The sequence below is a fragment of the Rhynchophorus ferrugineus genome, unplaced genomic scaffold (genome assembly GCF_030347505.1).
Source record: "Rhynchophorus ferrugineus isolate W39M unplaced genomic scaffold, kcgeb_rfMv2 rfM9, whole genome shotgun sequence".
NCBI lineage: Eukaryota > Metazoa > Arthropoda > Insecta > Coleoptera > Curculionidae > Rhynchophorus > Rhynchophorus ferrugineus.
In genome coordinates, this window is record NW_027472588.1 from 7268836 (window position 1) to 7287343 (window position 18508).

Here is an 18508-nt window from a genome sequence, read left to right on the forward strand (position 1 = left end):
TGGAACACTATATGACTGGCACTCACACATAACCTAACAAAATTTTAGATTCTAAAATTAATATAGCCATTAAAAGATTACCTGTAAGTCAATAATAAATTTGCGACTTACACTACTCGACGAAACCATAACACATTTAGTAAAAATTTGATTATTTTAATTTTTTATTTCAGTAATCGCCTACGAAAGTAAAAAAATATAATCAGCCATATTCTTATATGTCGCACAAGCCTTCAATATGGTTTGGCATGAAGGCGTTGTTCATAAACTACAGAATTTTACCAAAAAAAAAACACACCGAACTACTAAAATCGTACATTACAGCCAGAATGTTTAGAGTTAGACAAGAAGAAACTGACTCTGTAATAAAAGAAGCTAAAGCAGGTGTATCACAAGAAAGTGTACCGGGGCCAATTCTTATCTACTCTACACTTGTGATATACCACAAATGGAGAATATTACGTTGGCTACATTTGCTGATTATACCTGTCGGAAACAATTGTGAAGAAGCCACATGAAAATTACAAGAATTAAGTGAAAATATATATAATTAGACACAAGCTTGGAAAATAATAATTAACGAAAGTAAATCTGTGCATCTGTAGTTCACCTATAATTAGACCGTGCCAATACACCAATAACATTAAATCATACTATCTATCCATATAGCAACAACACTAAATATCTCGGAAAGAATCTTGATGCAAAACTTCGCTGGAAAGAACATATAAAGCAGAAAAGATAAAAACTGGAATTGAAATATAGGAAAATGTATTGGCTAATTGGAAGGAAATCACAATTATCAGTACATAATAAATTGCTATTACATAAGTAAATATTGAAACCTATATGGACATACGAAGTTCAACTATGGGGGTGTTCTGCAAAGAGTAACAAATTCCAAAATTTTCAGAACAAAGTCCTGAGAAGTATTGTGAGCGCACTCAAATACTACAGAACTGACATCTAGACCTTCAGATACCCACAGTCAATTAAGAAATCAAGATGATTGCAAGGGGACATGAGGAAAGACTACATTCTGATGATAATATTGAAGTATTGCAAATTTTGGATACCACCAGAACAGGACACAGATTCAAAAGTATCAAACCATCTGATTTTGTGTAGGGTTGTGTTATGAGGTGCATATAATTAAAAATACAGCAGTGACATATATAAATATTATTTCACCAAAGACTGAGATAGGGCCGATGGGTTCTCCTAGTTATATACCTAGATTTAAGTTATCATAAAGACAAATTGTAGGTTGGTCGGAAACAACTAGTAACAATGTAATTATTAAATAATACATTTAAAAAAAAATTCACTAATCGATAGATCCTCTTTTATTTTTCATAACTCTAATACGCTCTTCGGTAGAGTTTAATATCGGTTTTTAACATAATATCTAACCTAACTATTTCTGGTCATATTGAATAGCATTTTTTAAATGTTCAACATTGTTAAATTATTTACCATTGTCAATAAAATTCTAATAAAGGGTGCGAGTTTAAAATTCGAATATTGTGTTCTGAAAAAGTAATCTTTAATTATTTTCGTAGTATAAACGGCAACACCTTATCATCACTTATCAATTTAATATAACTATGAAATCCCTCTCAACTATCAGCGCCTTAAAATCATCTGATCTTTAGTTAAATACCTGTAAGTGTTATTATCGTTCTTTAAGAGAATAATAAAATATTTACGTGAACCATAAAATATATTTATATTAACATTAGATGTGAACAATCTGTAACGTGCTAAAGTTTTGTCGCGGACTGTATATATTAGGTTACCGACACATTAATCGTATATCGTTACGTAAATGTCTCGTAATTTCAAAAAACCAAATTTACAAAGAAATAAACAAATATATTTAGAAAACTTTGATTTATATTTTATTAAATTAATTTGCTAATTTTACCATACAAATTAGTTATGATATCGTAACAGTGCTTATTTTCAAGAGATACTAAGAGGAATATTAAAATAATTTTGCCCTTTGATTTTATTGTAAATATCAACCACCTCTTCATCTATTTAAATGGTTCGAAGTGTGGCTGCAAAGTAAGTTACTGCTTGGCGCTAATAGAGGTTTTTACTATATATTATATTTTTACTTTATATTATTATTAGGTAAAACTTGTGATTAATAGGTATTACATTAATATTATAATAATTTTAACATACTCTAACATTTATAATAATTTATCAGAAATAAATGGCGATTTTGATGAAGAGCTTCAAGCAGTTCGCGCTATATAAACATTTCTAATATCAATAAACCCATCACCCTCTTTGTCGTCAATGTCATTTTTTCAACAGTGTGTGTGAAGCGTGAAGCTTCTCCAGCACAATCATCGGTCCTAATCATTGGTTTCAAAAATGGCTCGAATTTGTTTCGTTTTGATAGCCATTCACAAAGGGAAACCGTGTCTTTTAAATTTGTCACTGTTAATTCATGTGGAAACCAAGCATCGATAGTGTTTAATATCCAATCTGACTTAAATTACTCAAAACAGTTTTATATCATTGTGTAGATCAACAATGATATCTACGTCGATATTTCACAGAGTTTAATCCACTTTTTGAACTATTGGCCGATTGTCTTTGATACCAAATTCAGAAGCGAAATCAATTCTGACACTGGCCTTGGCTTAAGCAGTCATCACCATAAACATCGAACACTCATATAAGTGATAGTGTATCTACTGAATGTTTTTATTATTCAAAGCAATACCTTCTTCTAAAACAACAGCTTCAATATTGTGAATCTTATTTCTTTATTTTATTTAAAAATAAATGGTAGGAGGACAAGCGATTATGTATTAGATTATGTGGATTAGTAAAATAATCTAGGATCCTAGGACCAGTTGACTCCTTTGGCTTCTTAAACGATTGTAAAAATATGATATAAAATTTTATGCATTTTATATATCACTTCTAATTATTCGCCAAATATAACTGCTCCATAAATATGATTAAATTACTGATATTCTAAATACTTTTAACGACTTTTAAAAGTAAGGGGTTGGTTATTCTAATTGTCCTTGGAGCTTTAATGAAATATAAGCTATAGTTGCAAGCTGATTTGAATAAAATGCTTAATAATTAGGTCACGGTCATCATCAGCATTGTTTTTTATAAAAGCAATCTGTACTTAGACAAACATTTCTGGATATATATATATATATATATATATATATATATATATATATATATATATATATATATATATATATATATATATATATTGAAAACAATGTTATTTAATGAAATCAATTTCTGATTTCTGTATATCAGTTTGATATAATATAATAATGTTTTATATATGTAACAGTCAATAAGAGCTAATTAACAGATTCTAGATTAATATAATACTATTATGATGGTTATTTTAATTTTACTAAATTATATTCACATAAACAAATTAGCTGTAAAAAATAATGGCTACTACATTGTTAAATAAAAACCTGTTATGTTACAATTTCATTTAGTAATACACCACTTTCGATATACGCGTCTCCTTATTGTGATACATTTCTGTCTGGTGAATGTCTAGGTTAAATTTGGATTATAAAAACCGCCCAGTTTGGTGATTTCTTCAGTGTAGTTTCAGTTCTCATTCAATCAAGATGTTCGCTAAGGTAGATAGGTTCAATATTATCCTTTAAATATTCAATTAAAATGTTGGTACGATTATTTTTACGAATATGGTATATACTTTTTAGGTTCTTGCCATCACCGCTTTCGTAGCTGTTGCTCATGCCGGTTACTATGAGCCAGCTTCCTCTTATGCCTCCGTATCTGCTCCAGTTGTAGCTCATGCTGCTCCAGCAGTATATGCTGCTCCAGCCGTTGCCAAATATGCTGCTCCTCTCGTAGCCAAGTACGCCGCCCCCGCTGCTCAAGATTACTATGCTCCAGCTCACTACGAATTCAACTATGGAGTCCAAGACCCACACACCGGAGACCACAAAAGCCAACACGAAATCCGTGAAGGTGATGTAGTCAAGGGATCTTACTCTGTTGCTGAACCCGACGGTACCTTGAGAACTGTCCATTACACCGCTGACCCTCATAACGGTTTCAACGCCGTCGTAGAAAAATCCGGAGAACCAGTCCATCCAGCTCCAGCCCCAGCCGCCAAATTGGTAGTTTCTGCCCCAGTTGCCGCAACCAAATATGTAGCTGCTGCCCCAGCTCACGCTTCTCCCTACTACTACCATCATTAAGCATTGTTATTAGACCAATTATTTATTTATTGTTATGTAGATTATAAGGAACTAGCAAATAAAAGCATTAAAAACATAAACAATAAATTATTACTTAAAATCTAAGCTAAAAAGGACAACCATTAAAAATTTAAAGCAATTTTAAGGATTAAAAATAAATTTACACAATATTATAAACCCTTTATAAGAAGAAAAATGTTATATAGAGTGGTGCAAGTCCCGCTATCATTTACGCAATTTCCGCTGAGTGGCAATAATGGAACGATTATTTTCAAATAATATTGTCACTATTTCTGCTCGTTCTCGTGGCGTATATTTGTCTATAGTCTATTCAAAACAGTAGTGACACACGTGATCACTATGTGTCTGTCAATAATTGTAAATTCGTTTTTCAGTCAGACAATATTTTCCTTCTCATTTTATTCTATTTAAAAAGAGATAGAATACTGTTAGAGAAGTTCGAACTTGTAACAGAAAAAGCCTGCAAAAGTTTTCTGTTTGTCAAACGTTTACAAAATCATTCAAAATATTATAGTTAAAACCGGCAAACGTTAAATTTCAAAGATTAAAAAACGTTAAAAAATTTCAAATCCCCGCGGTTTTTATTGAAAATATTTTTGCGCGTTGCAGCTGCACTAAATATTAATTAGTACGGGCACGGTTACAAAAATATCCCAAAAAATAAAAAACAAAATAGCATTAAATTCATCAAAAAGAAACCATGTTTATGCGAAACAGATGACGAATCAAGATCAGCTTGATGTTAGCTGTATCAGAGATCAAATATACGAAATGTATAAAAACATTAAGTAGTTTTTTCAATCGAAATATAATTTAATACAATTATTTCAGAAAAAGTTGTTGGCTCGGAAAGTATCCATAAAAAGCCAACTATTTGGTGGATGTAGAACCTCACTTCATACACTGTTGGGTAATATAGAATTTAAGTTATGTAAAGATAACCCACGAGGGGGTTTAATGGAACTTTCAGAGATTGTTTTTAAATGCATTAAGGAGAATTGAGTGATTAAATGTAGTTCTATCAAGAACGATGTATACAGGAGAAACTAAAAATAAATATAGTATTATCATAATGACTTTACAAGGAAACATTGCACCAAAGGAAACAAGAACTAAGTGTAAAATACAAATATGTTCTTTAATGAAAGTAAAATACATTACTCAGATATACAATTGTTAATTAGATATTAGGCCTTCGGGAGATATTACTATATAAAAAACGCGCCTAGAACTCTACCTATACTTTCGTTGAAAAAAGTTAAATGTATATATAATATACATTGCTAACCTATAAATTAGTGTGGCTGTATAATTAATTGTAGTTTTCACTTCTTCGATAATATATGCATTAGATGTACTATCATGTTAAAATAAATTATGATACATTTTTTCATTACATTTTTGTTGCATTATTTTATTAAAATAAAATTTTGTTATATGTCACAGCCAAAATGTACTGAAACTCAGAGTTGCTACTGTTTTGAATAGACTATATAATAAAATTTCGCCGTCTACACAACACAATCAAAATAGTAGCGGCAATTTTCGACACCACTCTATTCAGTAAAAATATTTAAAAGTCTCAATTCATATTCGTCAATCAAACTTACAAACTTAGAAACTTATATATAAGACAGATTTTATCAAAAAATAATATATAATATAATATTGTAATATAATTTATATTGTAATATAGTTTATATTGTAATTTATAGTATAATTTGTATTGTTAAAAACTGTCTACCTTGAAGCCTATTAAGTGAGATATCCCAAATTTTAAATGATTGTCAGGAATACTATTATGCATGAATATTTGTATCAAAGCAACAAATTACAATTGTTTTGTTCGAAATATAATTTTGTGTATATATCGCAAAACTTTAATTCACAAAAAAAGATTTAGGTGAATGTACAACCAATGAATATACTACCAATGCCTAGGCCACAACTTCTCTGAGATCTTAGGAAAATGAATAATAGCAAAAAAAATATACTAAATTTCCAGAGGCTAAATATTTTTCGCAAAACGTCAATAGCAATAAATTATGCTGACACTATGTTATAACACAGATATATAACAACGCTGAAATATATGATAATATTAAAACATAAATGAGCTGCAATTTAAGCAGCTTTACGGTTAGATAATAACCTGTAAATATTGATTCATTTCTGTCTAATGAAGGTCTAGGTTAAAAATACAGTATAAAATCCTTACAAGCTAGGAATGTTTCTAGTATAGTTGCAATTTTCATACCATACAACATGTTGGCTAAGGTAGATATAAAAGTGGTTTAAAAATAGTTTATAGTTCGATGATTAGTATGTGCTATGGATGTAAATAATGATGTTTTTTAGGTTATTGTTGTAGCAGCTCTTGCTGCTGTTACCCACGCTGGATTGTTCCAACCAGCTTCATCATACTCATCTGTATCAGCTCCAGTTTTCTCTCATGCAACTCCTGCAGTATATTCTGCTCCAGTCGTAGCCAAATATGCTGCCCCTCTGGTAGCTAAGTATGCCGCTACTACTGTTCAAGATTACTATGCCCCAGCTCACTATGAATTCAACTACGGAGTCCAAGACCCACATACCGGTGACCACAAAAGCCAACACGAAGTACGCGACGGTGATGTAGTTAAGGGATCTTACTCAGTCACTGAACCTGACGGTACTTTGAGAACCGTCCACTACACCGCTGACCCACACAACGGTTTCAACGCTGTTGTAGAAAAATCCGGAGAACCAGTCTATCCAGCTCCAGCTCCAGCTGCCAAATTGGTAGTTGCCGCTCCCAAATACGTAGCTGCTTCCCCATATTATTATAAACATTAAATCTGTCACTAGTTAAGTTATATATTTATTGTTATGTTATCTTACAAATATAATATTGATATAATAATAATAAATATTGTTTTATCCTTACACGGTTTCATAGCGCTGCTCATGACCCCTCATAGCTTCTTCCGAAATTAAATGAATAATGATACGTTAATCATCGAAAAAAGTTGCATAGCACAAGTTCATTCGAATAAAGCGAATAATTTGGGATATTATAGTTTTCATATTCTTCTTAATGTAAATTGTGACATATTGTTGTTGTTTTAGCAAATTGTGTCAATATAAGAAACACCGTATACAAAAGAAAATAGTAAAATTATATAGGCTATATATCGACACAAGTCAGTCGTTTGTCGTTGGTATATATATTCACTCAAAAATAACACAAATCATTTTCCATTTTCTGTTATATGATAAAAAATTGTTTAAAAAATTAGTAGTTACCAAGAGTGATTAAATGATAAAAGTAATACTTTTCAAAATATTTACATAAAAAATGTGCACAATGACATATATTAAGTAAGATTGTTACTATTAGGGCAATATAGTGAAGTCATAAATACTAAGAGAAATAGAAATTCTATGTATTAAGCCAACCTAATTGGCTTAAGTCACAAAATGAGTATCCATTCAGACCTCAATTTCTAACAAAAAACTTTCTTTAGCGTCGAAACACATTTCATCAACAAACAGCAATAACTCACCTCAGATAAACTGCTTCGTTAAAATTATAAACATCAGATTATCCTGTTCAAAAAACTATAGTTTTTGCATGGACCGAAAAAAGAAGCTTCAAAACATTTTTAACATTTAAGAAGTAGTCTCAAACATATATTGGTTGAATCTTAGCATGGAACCCTATCTCAACAAAAATTTTATGAATTAAATATTATGGTGGACTTATAAAATTAAGTTCTCCTCTATATTCAGAAATTTCTATTATTAATATCTTTATAGTGACTTTATTGGAGGCTCAGGATTTCGTTCACGTGTCAAAATTATAAAAATAATATCTCTATACTTCATATATTTAATTTTCAAACATTTAAAGCAGATTGATTTAGGCGATGAATACTAATATTTCTGTACTATCAACAGACATTGAAATGAAGAACATAGCATTAATGTTAATATAAAAATATAAAAATGTTATTTCATTAATAACATACCATTCATAATAATGTTTCATAGATATTCTGCAAATAGACCGCATAAGTGGTAAGACTGGTATTGTTAAACTTCTCCTGTTAAATGTAAGGCACATATATTTATTCATTTTCATCTTAAATATACACTCTTCATCTATTTCTACTATGCACTCTACTATAAAAATGTTCTGTCGTTGAAACTAGTAATTTAATATATTTTGTGGCCGCAGCTTCAGCGATCTAAAAGTTTGTTCGTTTTAATCACATTGGGTTAGATAATGAAAACGAGTTTATCTGCCCTAACACCCAAAAAAGAATACAAATTGACGTACTGCATAAAATATTTTTATTAAAAGATGTTATTTTATTCATAGCATTCCATTCAAAATAATATTTCTTAGATATTCTGCAAATAGACCTTCTCAGAGACTATATTAAGATATAGACTAGAAGTAATTGCTACTTGTTGTTCCTAAAAATGCAATAAAATACTAATATAGCATATATAGACACCGAAAATATAAACTAATTATAACAAGAAATAAGTATTAATTAAATAAATTATAACCTGTTTTGTTTTGATCAAAAAATGCGACACTTTCGCCACCTATGTCGTCCAATAGTGATACAGATCTGGTTAGAGAATGTCTATGTTATATTTTTAGTATATAAACCAAACAAGCGGTAGAATTATTCAGTAGAATCACAATTCTCGAATATACGCGATGTTCGCCAAGGTATTTGATTCATATAGTTTGAAATTATACTTAGTCATGTGTGTATATAATTATAAATATTAAAATTTACAGGTTATCGCTGTAGCTGCTTTCGTTGCCGTTGCTCAAGCTGGCCTTTTGCAACCAGCTACATACTACTCTTCTGTATCAACTCCAGTTCTTGCACCTGCTGCTCCAGTCGTAGCTAAATATGCTGCCCCTCTGGTAGCTAAGTATGCGGCGCCTGCTGCTCAAGATTACTATGCCCCAGCTCACTACGAATTCAACTACGGTGTCCAAGACCCACATACCGGTGACAACAAGAGCCAACACGAAGTCCGTGAAGGTGACGTAATCAAGGGATCTTACTCTGTCGTTGAACCCGACGGTACCTTGAGAACCGTCCACTACACCGCTGACCCACACAACGGTTTCAACGCTGTTGTAGAAAAATCCGGAGAACCAGTCTATCCAGCTCCAGCTCCAGCTGCCAAATTGGTAGTTGCCGCTCCCAAATACGTAGCTGCTTCTCCATATTATTATAAATATTAAATCACTCACTAGTTAAGTTATATATTTATTGTTATGTTATCTTACAAATATAATAAATGGAATCATACAAATTAATGATATTTTTATTGTTGTCAGCCAATTAAGCACATACTCCTCTACTTCTGCATTGCTTTCAAATAGTTTGCCTCCAAGTGATTCTTTCAATGGTGTAAAGAAAAGATAATCACAAGTTAACAAGTCAGGGATATAAGGAGGATGCTCGAACGTTTTCCAGTATATTTCTTCCAATTTGTTCCAAACAGCATTGTGTTTTTAAAGCCAAGTTGATTAGTGATAATGGATTGATCACTTCCATAGCTGATATCCAATTCTGATGAGATATCTTCAATCCTTAATCAGGTCACATTACCAGTCAGTAAGACAGCATTGCAATTTTGTTTTGTATGCTTTTAATTAAAAGAAACCGATCTACTTGGGTACTAGTGCAAAGTACTATCTAAACCTATCATTAATGTTTGGTATGTTTCAGAAATGGTAAATTTGCGTCAGTAGCTGAAGGCATATATTCCAAGGCTTTAATGATCACATTTAAGCGTTTATATTATGTTGATTGACTGAAAATATGTTGGAAATTTCTTTCTGGAACTACGGAATGACTTTAAATGAAATTTTGAATTTTTAATATACCTGTCCTCGATTAAATAAGAACGATGTCCTAGTACATTAGTCTATTATCGTTTAGTATAGTCCTAGTACTCGTTTATTATTTAAATCGAGTAGAAACTCAATAAAGCAAAATAGTGTAGACAATCTGGACAAAAGTACTCTTAATTTAATTAAAAATTAATTTAATTGTTAGCTAATATTTTAACGGCAGTTTATAATATTGTTGTAGTTTTTGTACAAATAAGTAAACTAAAATTGTTTATTACAAAGGTAATAATTTATCAATCTTATAAAACCTATACATTTTGTCAGACAATAAGGAATGAACATTTCAAAATAATTTGGTGAATACTAAGTTGGCATTGATATACTCCAATTTGGTTTCATGGAAGAATCATTTCGAGATACTAAAGATAGGCTTTCAAAAAAAAAGCTGTCATTTTTAGATTTAGCTTGTAGTTTCAACATACCACTGTCCTTATATATGTCTTATCTATTTAATGATGTTAATTGCAAGCATAAATTGGTTTGCCTTATAAGATCTAAAAATTCAATAATATTATCAAAATCAAACTTTTATTGAAATCAATCAATGTAAAATTGAATCAATTTTACATTTCCTCTCTTATTATAAACCCAAATACTAATAAGAAATATTAAAGTACACCAAGTGTAACTCCGACTAGAAAGTCTATCAGTTATTATATCATTTTATGAATATATCACTACTGTGTACTTATAGATTTTATGGAATTGAATTAATTGTGTACCTACCAAAACACCCAGCGCAGTTGTAACGTTCCAATTTCACTCAGATAATAAGATATTATAGTAGTTTTAGAATTATTGTTCCAAATCACTTGAATATTTAAGTAATTATAAAAGCCAATGAAAAGTGTAAAATATCAATAACAGCATAGTCCCTTATATTTATCAAACAATTTATTTAACAATTTTATAATAACAATAATATTATTTATGAATTCCAGCACATCATACCAGCAAATCGACAACACGAATTATAACTAATAATATATTATGATAAAAGAAGTTTTAATATAGATCTCCAATGAATATTATAATCAAAAATATCGAACAAGTATAATAAAATATTTCATTACTCTTAAATAACCTGTTGTGTTGTTTTGATTAGTAATATACCACTTTCGCTATCTGTACCGCTTAATTGTGATACATATCAGTCTAGCGAATGTCTAGGTTAAATTTGCAGTATAAATATCAAACCGACAGGTAATTTCTTCAGTAGAGTTACATTTCTCGCATAAACAAAATGTTTTCTAAGGTATATAGTGATTAAGTTACAGATTACGGTGGAACATAATGAATTTCTTTCATATTTTGTAGGTTCTCACTGTCGCTGCTTTCGTGACTATTGCTCAAGCTGGCTACTTGCAGCCAGCTTCATCGTACTCATCTGTATCGGCTCCAGTTGTAGCTCATGCTGCTCCAGCAGTATATGCTGCTCCAGCCGTAACCAAATATGCTGCTCCCCTCGTAGCAAAGTACGCCGCACCTGCTGCTCAAGATTACTATGCCCCAGCTCACTACGAATTCAACTACGGTGTCCAAGATCCACATACCGGTGACCACAAGAGCCAACACGAAGTCCGTGAAGGTGATGTAGTCAAGGGATCTTACTCAGTCGCTGAACCCGACGGTACCTTGAGAACCGTCCACTACACCGCTGACCCACACAACGGTTTCAACGCTGTTGTAGAAAAATCCGGAGAACCAGTCCATCCAGCTCCAGCCCCAGCCGCCAAATTGGTAGTTGCTGCTCCTAAATATGTAGCCGCTGCTCCAGCTCATTCCTCCCCATACTACTACCATCATTAAGCCAAGTTGTTAAATATATTGTTTATTTATTGTTATGTATAGAACGCATTTTATGGAATAAAAATTGATTGAAAATAGATATACTGTTTTAACTGTCATATTAATCAAAACCCAGCTTAATGGATAATTTAATATTAATCAATGTTGCTGTTCATCAGAATGAGCATTAAAAATAACACTTTTTAATTTATTATTTATCATCATAAATATTTAGAAGGGCGAGTTACAACAAATCCTTTTGGAATATATTGAGTTTTTTTACAGAAATGTTAATCTACATTAAATTGCTCTCCAAAATCAACTTTTGTATAGTATTTCTGTAACATCTCAAAGTAGCCTACACCAATCAAATTAATTTTGGTAGCATTGCTTCATTTTATTACTGGTTTAAAGATTATTGTAATAATTATGCAAAGAAATGAACCCAATAAAATTTGATCCCTATATAAAAATTATGATGGAAAATCTACTTAAATCTACATACATTTGAAAATGAGATCCCTGTAATAGGAAAGGTGGCTGATGATGTAGGACTTTAATTAAATTAAAATTTGAAATTATTTTGGGTTTTACATATTCTGAATTAGCGTTGCCATGTCACAGAATCACGCTGTCGTGCCTTTGCTTGAATGTAAAAGTCATTTTTGTTCATAATGTTTCATAATGTTTGCCATTTAATAAGAAAAATAACAATTTTATGGTTGAAAATACGTCTTTAATTAGAAGTAAATTTCATTATTCAATAAAGTTTCCTTTGCTATCAAATTGTTCAAATGATAGTGCAAGTTTCGCTTTGAAAATAGTTATATCTCCGAAAATAATTTAAATTTTGAAAAATTCTCTTAAGGACATATTCTTAAAAAGAGTTAAACGTTGAAAATATAAAAGAAACTTTAAAATATTTATACTAAAACAACTTTTTAAGTTGTAAGAACAGTTGTCAGAGCAAGCTGAATTTTGAAAAGGCGAAAATGGTGAATATCGTGTAATGCATCATTATCAGGATGCTGTTATCTTGGACTCTAATAAGAAGATATGTTGTCGAGCATTCTCTTCTTTTTTCACTCTTCTTCAAATATATCAAGTTCAGTTCGTCCAAAGGATAAAAATAATACTGTTCATCTAGTTGTTAACCATATTAAAGGCAATTCATGAATAGAATCCAGCTTAGATCATAAAAAATATGCTACTATCTCCTTGACTGCTTGTAGTTCGTACCATGCCATAGAATTTTGTTAGATAAAGAAAGAAAATACCAAAATTCTATTGAAATGTGATGTTCAACAAAATGATCAATTAATATCCAAAAATTGTTAATATTACCTTGTCTTACTTATTAGATTTATTACACTAAAATTAAATAATATTAACAAACAGGTAACAGGTTCAATTTTAGTACAAATATCAATTTATCAAAGATTATATCGATATACTTTTAAAACGGTAAAAAAGTATTTTATTGTTATATAATAACCTGTTCATTTAGAAATATTTTGTTATACAACTTTCGATATACTGTCCCCTAATTGGTATATTATCCACGATTGGCGAATGTCTAGGTTACATTTTTAATATAAAAACCACCCAGTTCCATAATTATAATCAGTACAGTTTTTGATGTCTTGCTCTTCTAAAATGTTCACTAAGGTAGAGTAATTATATTTTAGAAGCTATATTATTTATATATGATCGAATTTGTAACATATATTGCAGGTTATTGCTGTAGTAGCTTTCATCGCTGTAGCTGAGGCAGGACTTCTACAACCTGCCTCATCTTACTCATCAGTATCAGCACCAGTAGTTGCTCATGGTGCATCTGTAGTAGCTAAATATGCCTCTCCTCTCGTTGCCAAATATGCGGCTGCTGCTGCTCAAGATTACTATGCCCCAGCTCACTACGAATTTAACTATGGTCCAACACGAAGTACGCGACGGTGATGTAGTCAAGGGATCTTACTCACTCGCTGAACCTGACGGTACTTTGAGAACCGTCCACTACACCGCGGACCCACACGACGGTTTCAACGCTGTCGTAGAAAAATCCGGAGAACCAGTCTATCCAGCTCCAGCTCCAGCTGCTAAATTGGTAGTTTCTGCTCCTAAATACGTAGCTGCCGCTCCATATTACCATCATTAAATTTGTTATTTGTATAGTTAATTGTTCTTGTACATAAATTAAATAAATATTGCATATATTTAACACATTGTTATTATATTGAACTACCACAACAACAATAGCCAAGGAAGGAAACTTTATATACCGTCTGCATGAAAAATGCAGAAATTGTCAATATTTCAAAAGAAAGTAGCAAAAATTGTAAAAGCTATCAAAGAATAAGTCTCTTACCAATTATAGGAAAAGCGAGCTTCAAGCTGTTTTTCAAGAAAGTGAATTATGCGAAAAGTATTCAAAGTGTTCCAAAGTTCTCTGATGATACTGAATTGAGTGGTTTGAATGTTTTAACAATCGCAATGTAAAGATAGAGAATAATACCCAATATCAAGTAATATAGTTTTTCTACTCCCAAATCGGATTGTTGTTGAGAACTGAAATATTCACATGCAGAAATAATAGGAATAGAGAAGTATTCAAGAAATAATAAGTCTGTAACAAGAAAAATAAATACTGTATAATTAATAATTCCTCTCCCAAATATATTTGGTTATAAAACTGTAACATTGATAGCTGTTTGTAAGCTCTTTAACAAATAATCAAAATTGATTTCACTCGCGAAGTTTTACTATATCTCGGTAATAAATATATTTTTATTATCGCCGCCAATTTCATCGCCTTAATGCCATTTTTAATTGCCTCTGCAATAAAATAACATTTAACTATTTACGCTCATAATAGGCCTGAATAAAAAAAATTAAAACCGATCTTATGTTTTGATTAGGTGTGATAGAACTTTCACTAAGAAGTCGACCTAGACATTGACCGCATTAAGCCTGATTAGTGAAAATAGCTCGAGTATGAACGTAAGGCTTTTATATCTGTGACTTATTCGATGATCTATTGTGGGGAATTAAAAATGTATTTTGGTGTTATAATGAAAAATTAACCTAATTAATATTTGATACATGACGATGATAATGACAAATACATATTTAAATATCGTAGACATTTTTTAATTTACTTTATTAGGCGTTTGATATTTCTTAAAAATATATTGTTTATGCAGGAAAAAAAGCTTTTTTCTCTTTTGAGATTTAAATTCACGCCAAAACGCTCTTCGATATCATATGATGTCAGTACCAGTCAGATAATCAGTGTGGTGATATAAATAATGCATATAAAACGACCAAATCACTAAAAAATATATTTTTATCAAAAAAATTGAACTGGCTTCAAAAAATAATTAAATAACTCACTAAAGATTAAAGAAATAAACCAAGAATTTTAACACAAAAAAAAAGTTTTTAAATAAAATATGTATATAATATTCGTTGTAGTAAATGAATAAAAATAAACACTAGTACACTTACTTTATTTTTTACTATATACACACAATTTAGCTTAATACCTACCTAAACCCATTTATCTATTTACAATATTATTTTACCTACTACTAACTGATCACCTTGGAGTTATTTTATCAAGTAACAATTATATAGGATGGGCCAAATAAAGGTGAAGCCCGTATGAGGATCAATAGGAATAAAAAACTAATGATTAAAAATAAGGAATGCTTCAGGCCCCGAGATGCGCTACCAAACCTAGGTAATTTAACAAATGTTCTAACCAAACTAGAACAACAACAAAAAGTTGTTGCCCCCGGCCGGCAACCGAATCCGCGGCCCCCACTTTTGAACTGAACGCCCTAACACCATAGAAGCAGTTTGCTGCAATATTTCTACGACTTCTCATATGCTATGTATAGTGTCTAAAAAGTCAACAGAAGGGCTTTTCCACTGAACGACTTTCAGTCTTTCGTCACATCAGTTCAATTATAACATTATACACAAATATCTGATTATTTTAGATGTGAAAAAATATGTGAAAACTTTGAACATGCCTTTGAAATTTATGGGTTTCCGTCGATTTCCTCCCTTCCCCCCATTAGAACCTGACTTCGTTCCAATGGGACCACCTCGGTGTACTCTTTCGAATAAAAAAGTAAAATTTTTGAAAATCGGTCCATAACTGATGGAGAAATCGGCGAACATACATTAAAAAAAATATAGAGTCGAATGTAGAAACTCTTCCCTTTTTGAAGACGGTTAAAAACGTAGAGACGTAGTTCGTACAAAACACGTACAAGTGACACTTGAAGCCTAGGTTTACTGAAAAGTTATCTATGTATCTATAAAATCGATAAAAATAGATACAGTGTTATACATGCCAAGTCTTGTAGGTTATATTTCAGTGTAATGTTTTTTAACGTTTCACAAGCCAACAATATCCTTGGTTCCTTTATGATTTGGGCGCCATTATCATGGTATTCAGCCGGTCCTTTTATTTACATCACTGGCTTGAATGATGTGGATAAATATCCCGACATCCGCAATGACGAAGTTATCTTTATGATTAATATATTGCTGTCAAACCCTGTCATATTCCAAGATGAATATGCAACCATTTGCATATCCAAAAAGGTTCAGTCTAAGTTCTAGGAATATTAGAATATCACCAAAAATTTTCCATGGTAATTTTTTTAACAAATCATTACAATTTCCAGAGGAAGGACCTTTGGAACCAAAGGAAATAAATATAATATTTTGATAATTATTAATTACCCCCATCATTCTTATTGAAAACTTACACATATTAGTGCAGAAGAAATACTCATCATTGACATCAATGATAATTCGAATTGGTAAACGATTAATGCGAACATAATTTACCAGAGATGTTGGACAGAATAAATATTTGCAACTCCAGAAATTACCGGAAGCGACAACAGTGTTACCTCAAGAAATTATCATATATCTTTTGAAACAGAAAGTAAAATATCTACCCAGTTGATGTAGCATGTAACGTCATAAACTATCAGAGACTTGACGGATATTTTTCTAGATTAAATTGACACCAGTTTTCATTTGAAACATTTATATTGTTCACCACTAACACATAGATAACATAATCTGCAAGTAAAGCGACGATGTTATCTGATATTTTATTAAATCACATTCGGCATGTTACATTTTTTGAAAAGAGAAATGGCCCACAATAAAATGAGCCATTACATAATTGAAAACCTTAATTTTTTTTCACTGGTTCAGTTATGACATCGTCTACCGTCTAGTAATATAGGCGGAAAGATACGAATACTTTTCGCGTGAATGTATTGGTGAAAACATTCATATGTTAGAACTAATCCTTTATCGCAAAATGTTTTTTTTAATGACATATCTGTGCTGAAATTGTTGACTAATCAATTTGTTTTTTGTAATAACATTTCCTCTGTTATTCAATCAAAAGTAGCGTAGGAAATTATCAACTGAATCTAAGCGATATAGTCGATAGTTAAAAAGTAATCGATAGTAAAAGAAGTAGTCGACTAAGAATTTTAATTACTATTTCAGTTAAATGCATGCTTCAACTATTTTTCAAGTAGTGATAACAGATGGAGATGTACGAATTCCTGCCCATACTAATTTGAAAGAGGAAAGGATAATTGTTTGATTATCTGTGCTACATGTTGATTTTAAATAATTTCAAATTGACAAGAGGCAGAGTGAAAAAATCCCAAACATGCTTCATCGTATTTTAATAACAATGAAGTAACATACTAAAAACACCAGTAAATATATTTACAATAAGATTAATAAGAAATAAAACATAATATAATATAACAAATAAACATAAAACATAGTATTGAATATTATATTATCCTGATATATGAATTACAGAAGATATTATGATAATTATTGAATATAGACCGGATCTAAGTGTGTAGCAGATAAAGTGTTAGTCCCAATACATTACTTTGTGGCACGCCTACTTGCATTTTCCTCAAGTCAGAATTGGTTTCTTTCTGTTTGACTTGAAGCACTGGTCTTCAGTTCTAACAGGTCAATTGAAAAGTCCCCGGCTTATCATGGTAAAATACATGTATTTCGCAAAATTAATTATTTTTATTCAGCATAATTCCCTTCAAGGGTGATACACTGACTATAGCAACCCTCCAACTTTTCGATACCATTTTTGTACTACGACTTGTCCTTTGGACTTGTAACACGGTGCATTGTTTGGGTGGAGCGGGTGCGGTCCACTCGGATGACTGTCGATTGAACTTCGGAGTGAAATGATGGAGCCATGTTTCATCCACTGTCAGATATTGGCTCAGAAATTCGGGTTTATTACGCTTAATCATCTTCAAACATTGCTCCGAATCATCAACTCGTCGTTGTTTTGGTCAAAAGTGAGCTCCCGCAGCACAGATTTTGCACAGAGCTTTCTCATAACCAAATATGCGTGAATGATATGATGTACACGTTCAGTTGATATCTTTAGAGTGTCTACTATTTCATTAAGTTTCATTTTACGGTAATTCAAAATCATTAT

General features: G+C 31.3%; 2 protein-coding genes and 1 pseudogene across 2 annotated transcripts; all 3 read left to right on the forward strand.

Annotated features, from left to right (window-relative positions):
• Positions 1 to 3517: 3517 nt before the first annotated feature.
• Positions 3518 to 12050, forward strand: LOC143203063 (uncharacterized). Its single transcript, XM_076415174.1, has 6 exons — positions 3518 to 3650; positions 3735 to 4235; positions 8950 to 8985; positions 9058 to 9513; positions 11411 to 11446; positions 11509 to 12050. The coding sequence occupies exons 1-6, from the start codon at positions 3639 to 3641 to the stop codon at positions 11998 to 12000; spliced, it is 1533 nt and encodes a 510-aa protein (XP_076271289.1). The 5' UTR covers positions 3518 to 3638; the 3' UTR covers positions 12001 to 12050.
• LOC143203270 (cuticle protein 19-like) lies at positions 6447 to 7168 on the forward strand. The gene is made up of 2 exons (XM_076415441.1): positions 6447 to 6536; positions 6618 to 7168. Exons 1-2 carry the CDS (start codon positions 6525 to 6527, stop codon positions 7092 to 7094), a joined length of 489 nt encoding a protein of 162 aa, XP_076271556.1. The 5' UTR covers positions 6447 to 6524; the 3' UTR covers positions 7095 to 7168.
• Positions 12051 to 13635: 1585 nt separating the features above from the next.
• Positions 13636 to 14137, forward strand: LOC143203064 (cuticle protein 19 pseudogene; annotated as a pseudogene).
• The last annotated feature ends 4371 nt before the right edge of the window (positions 14138 to 18508 follow it).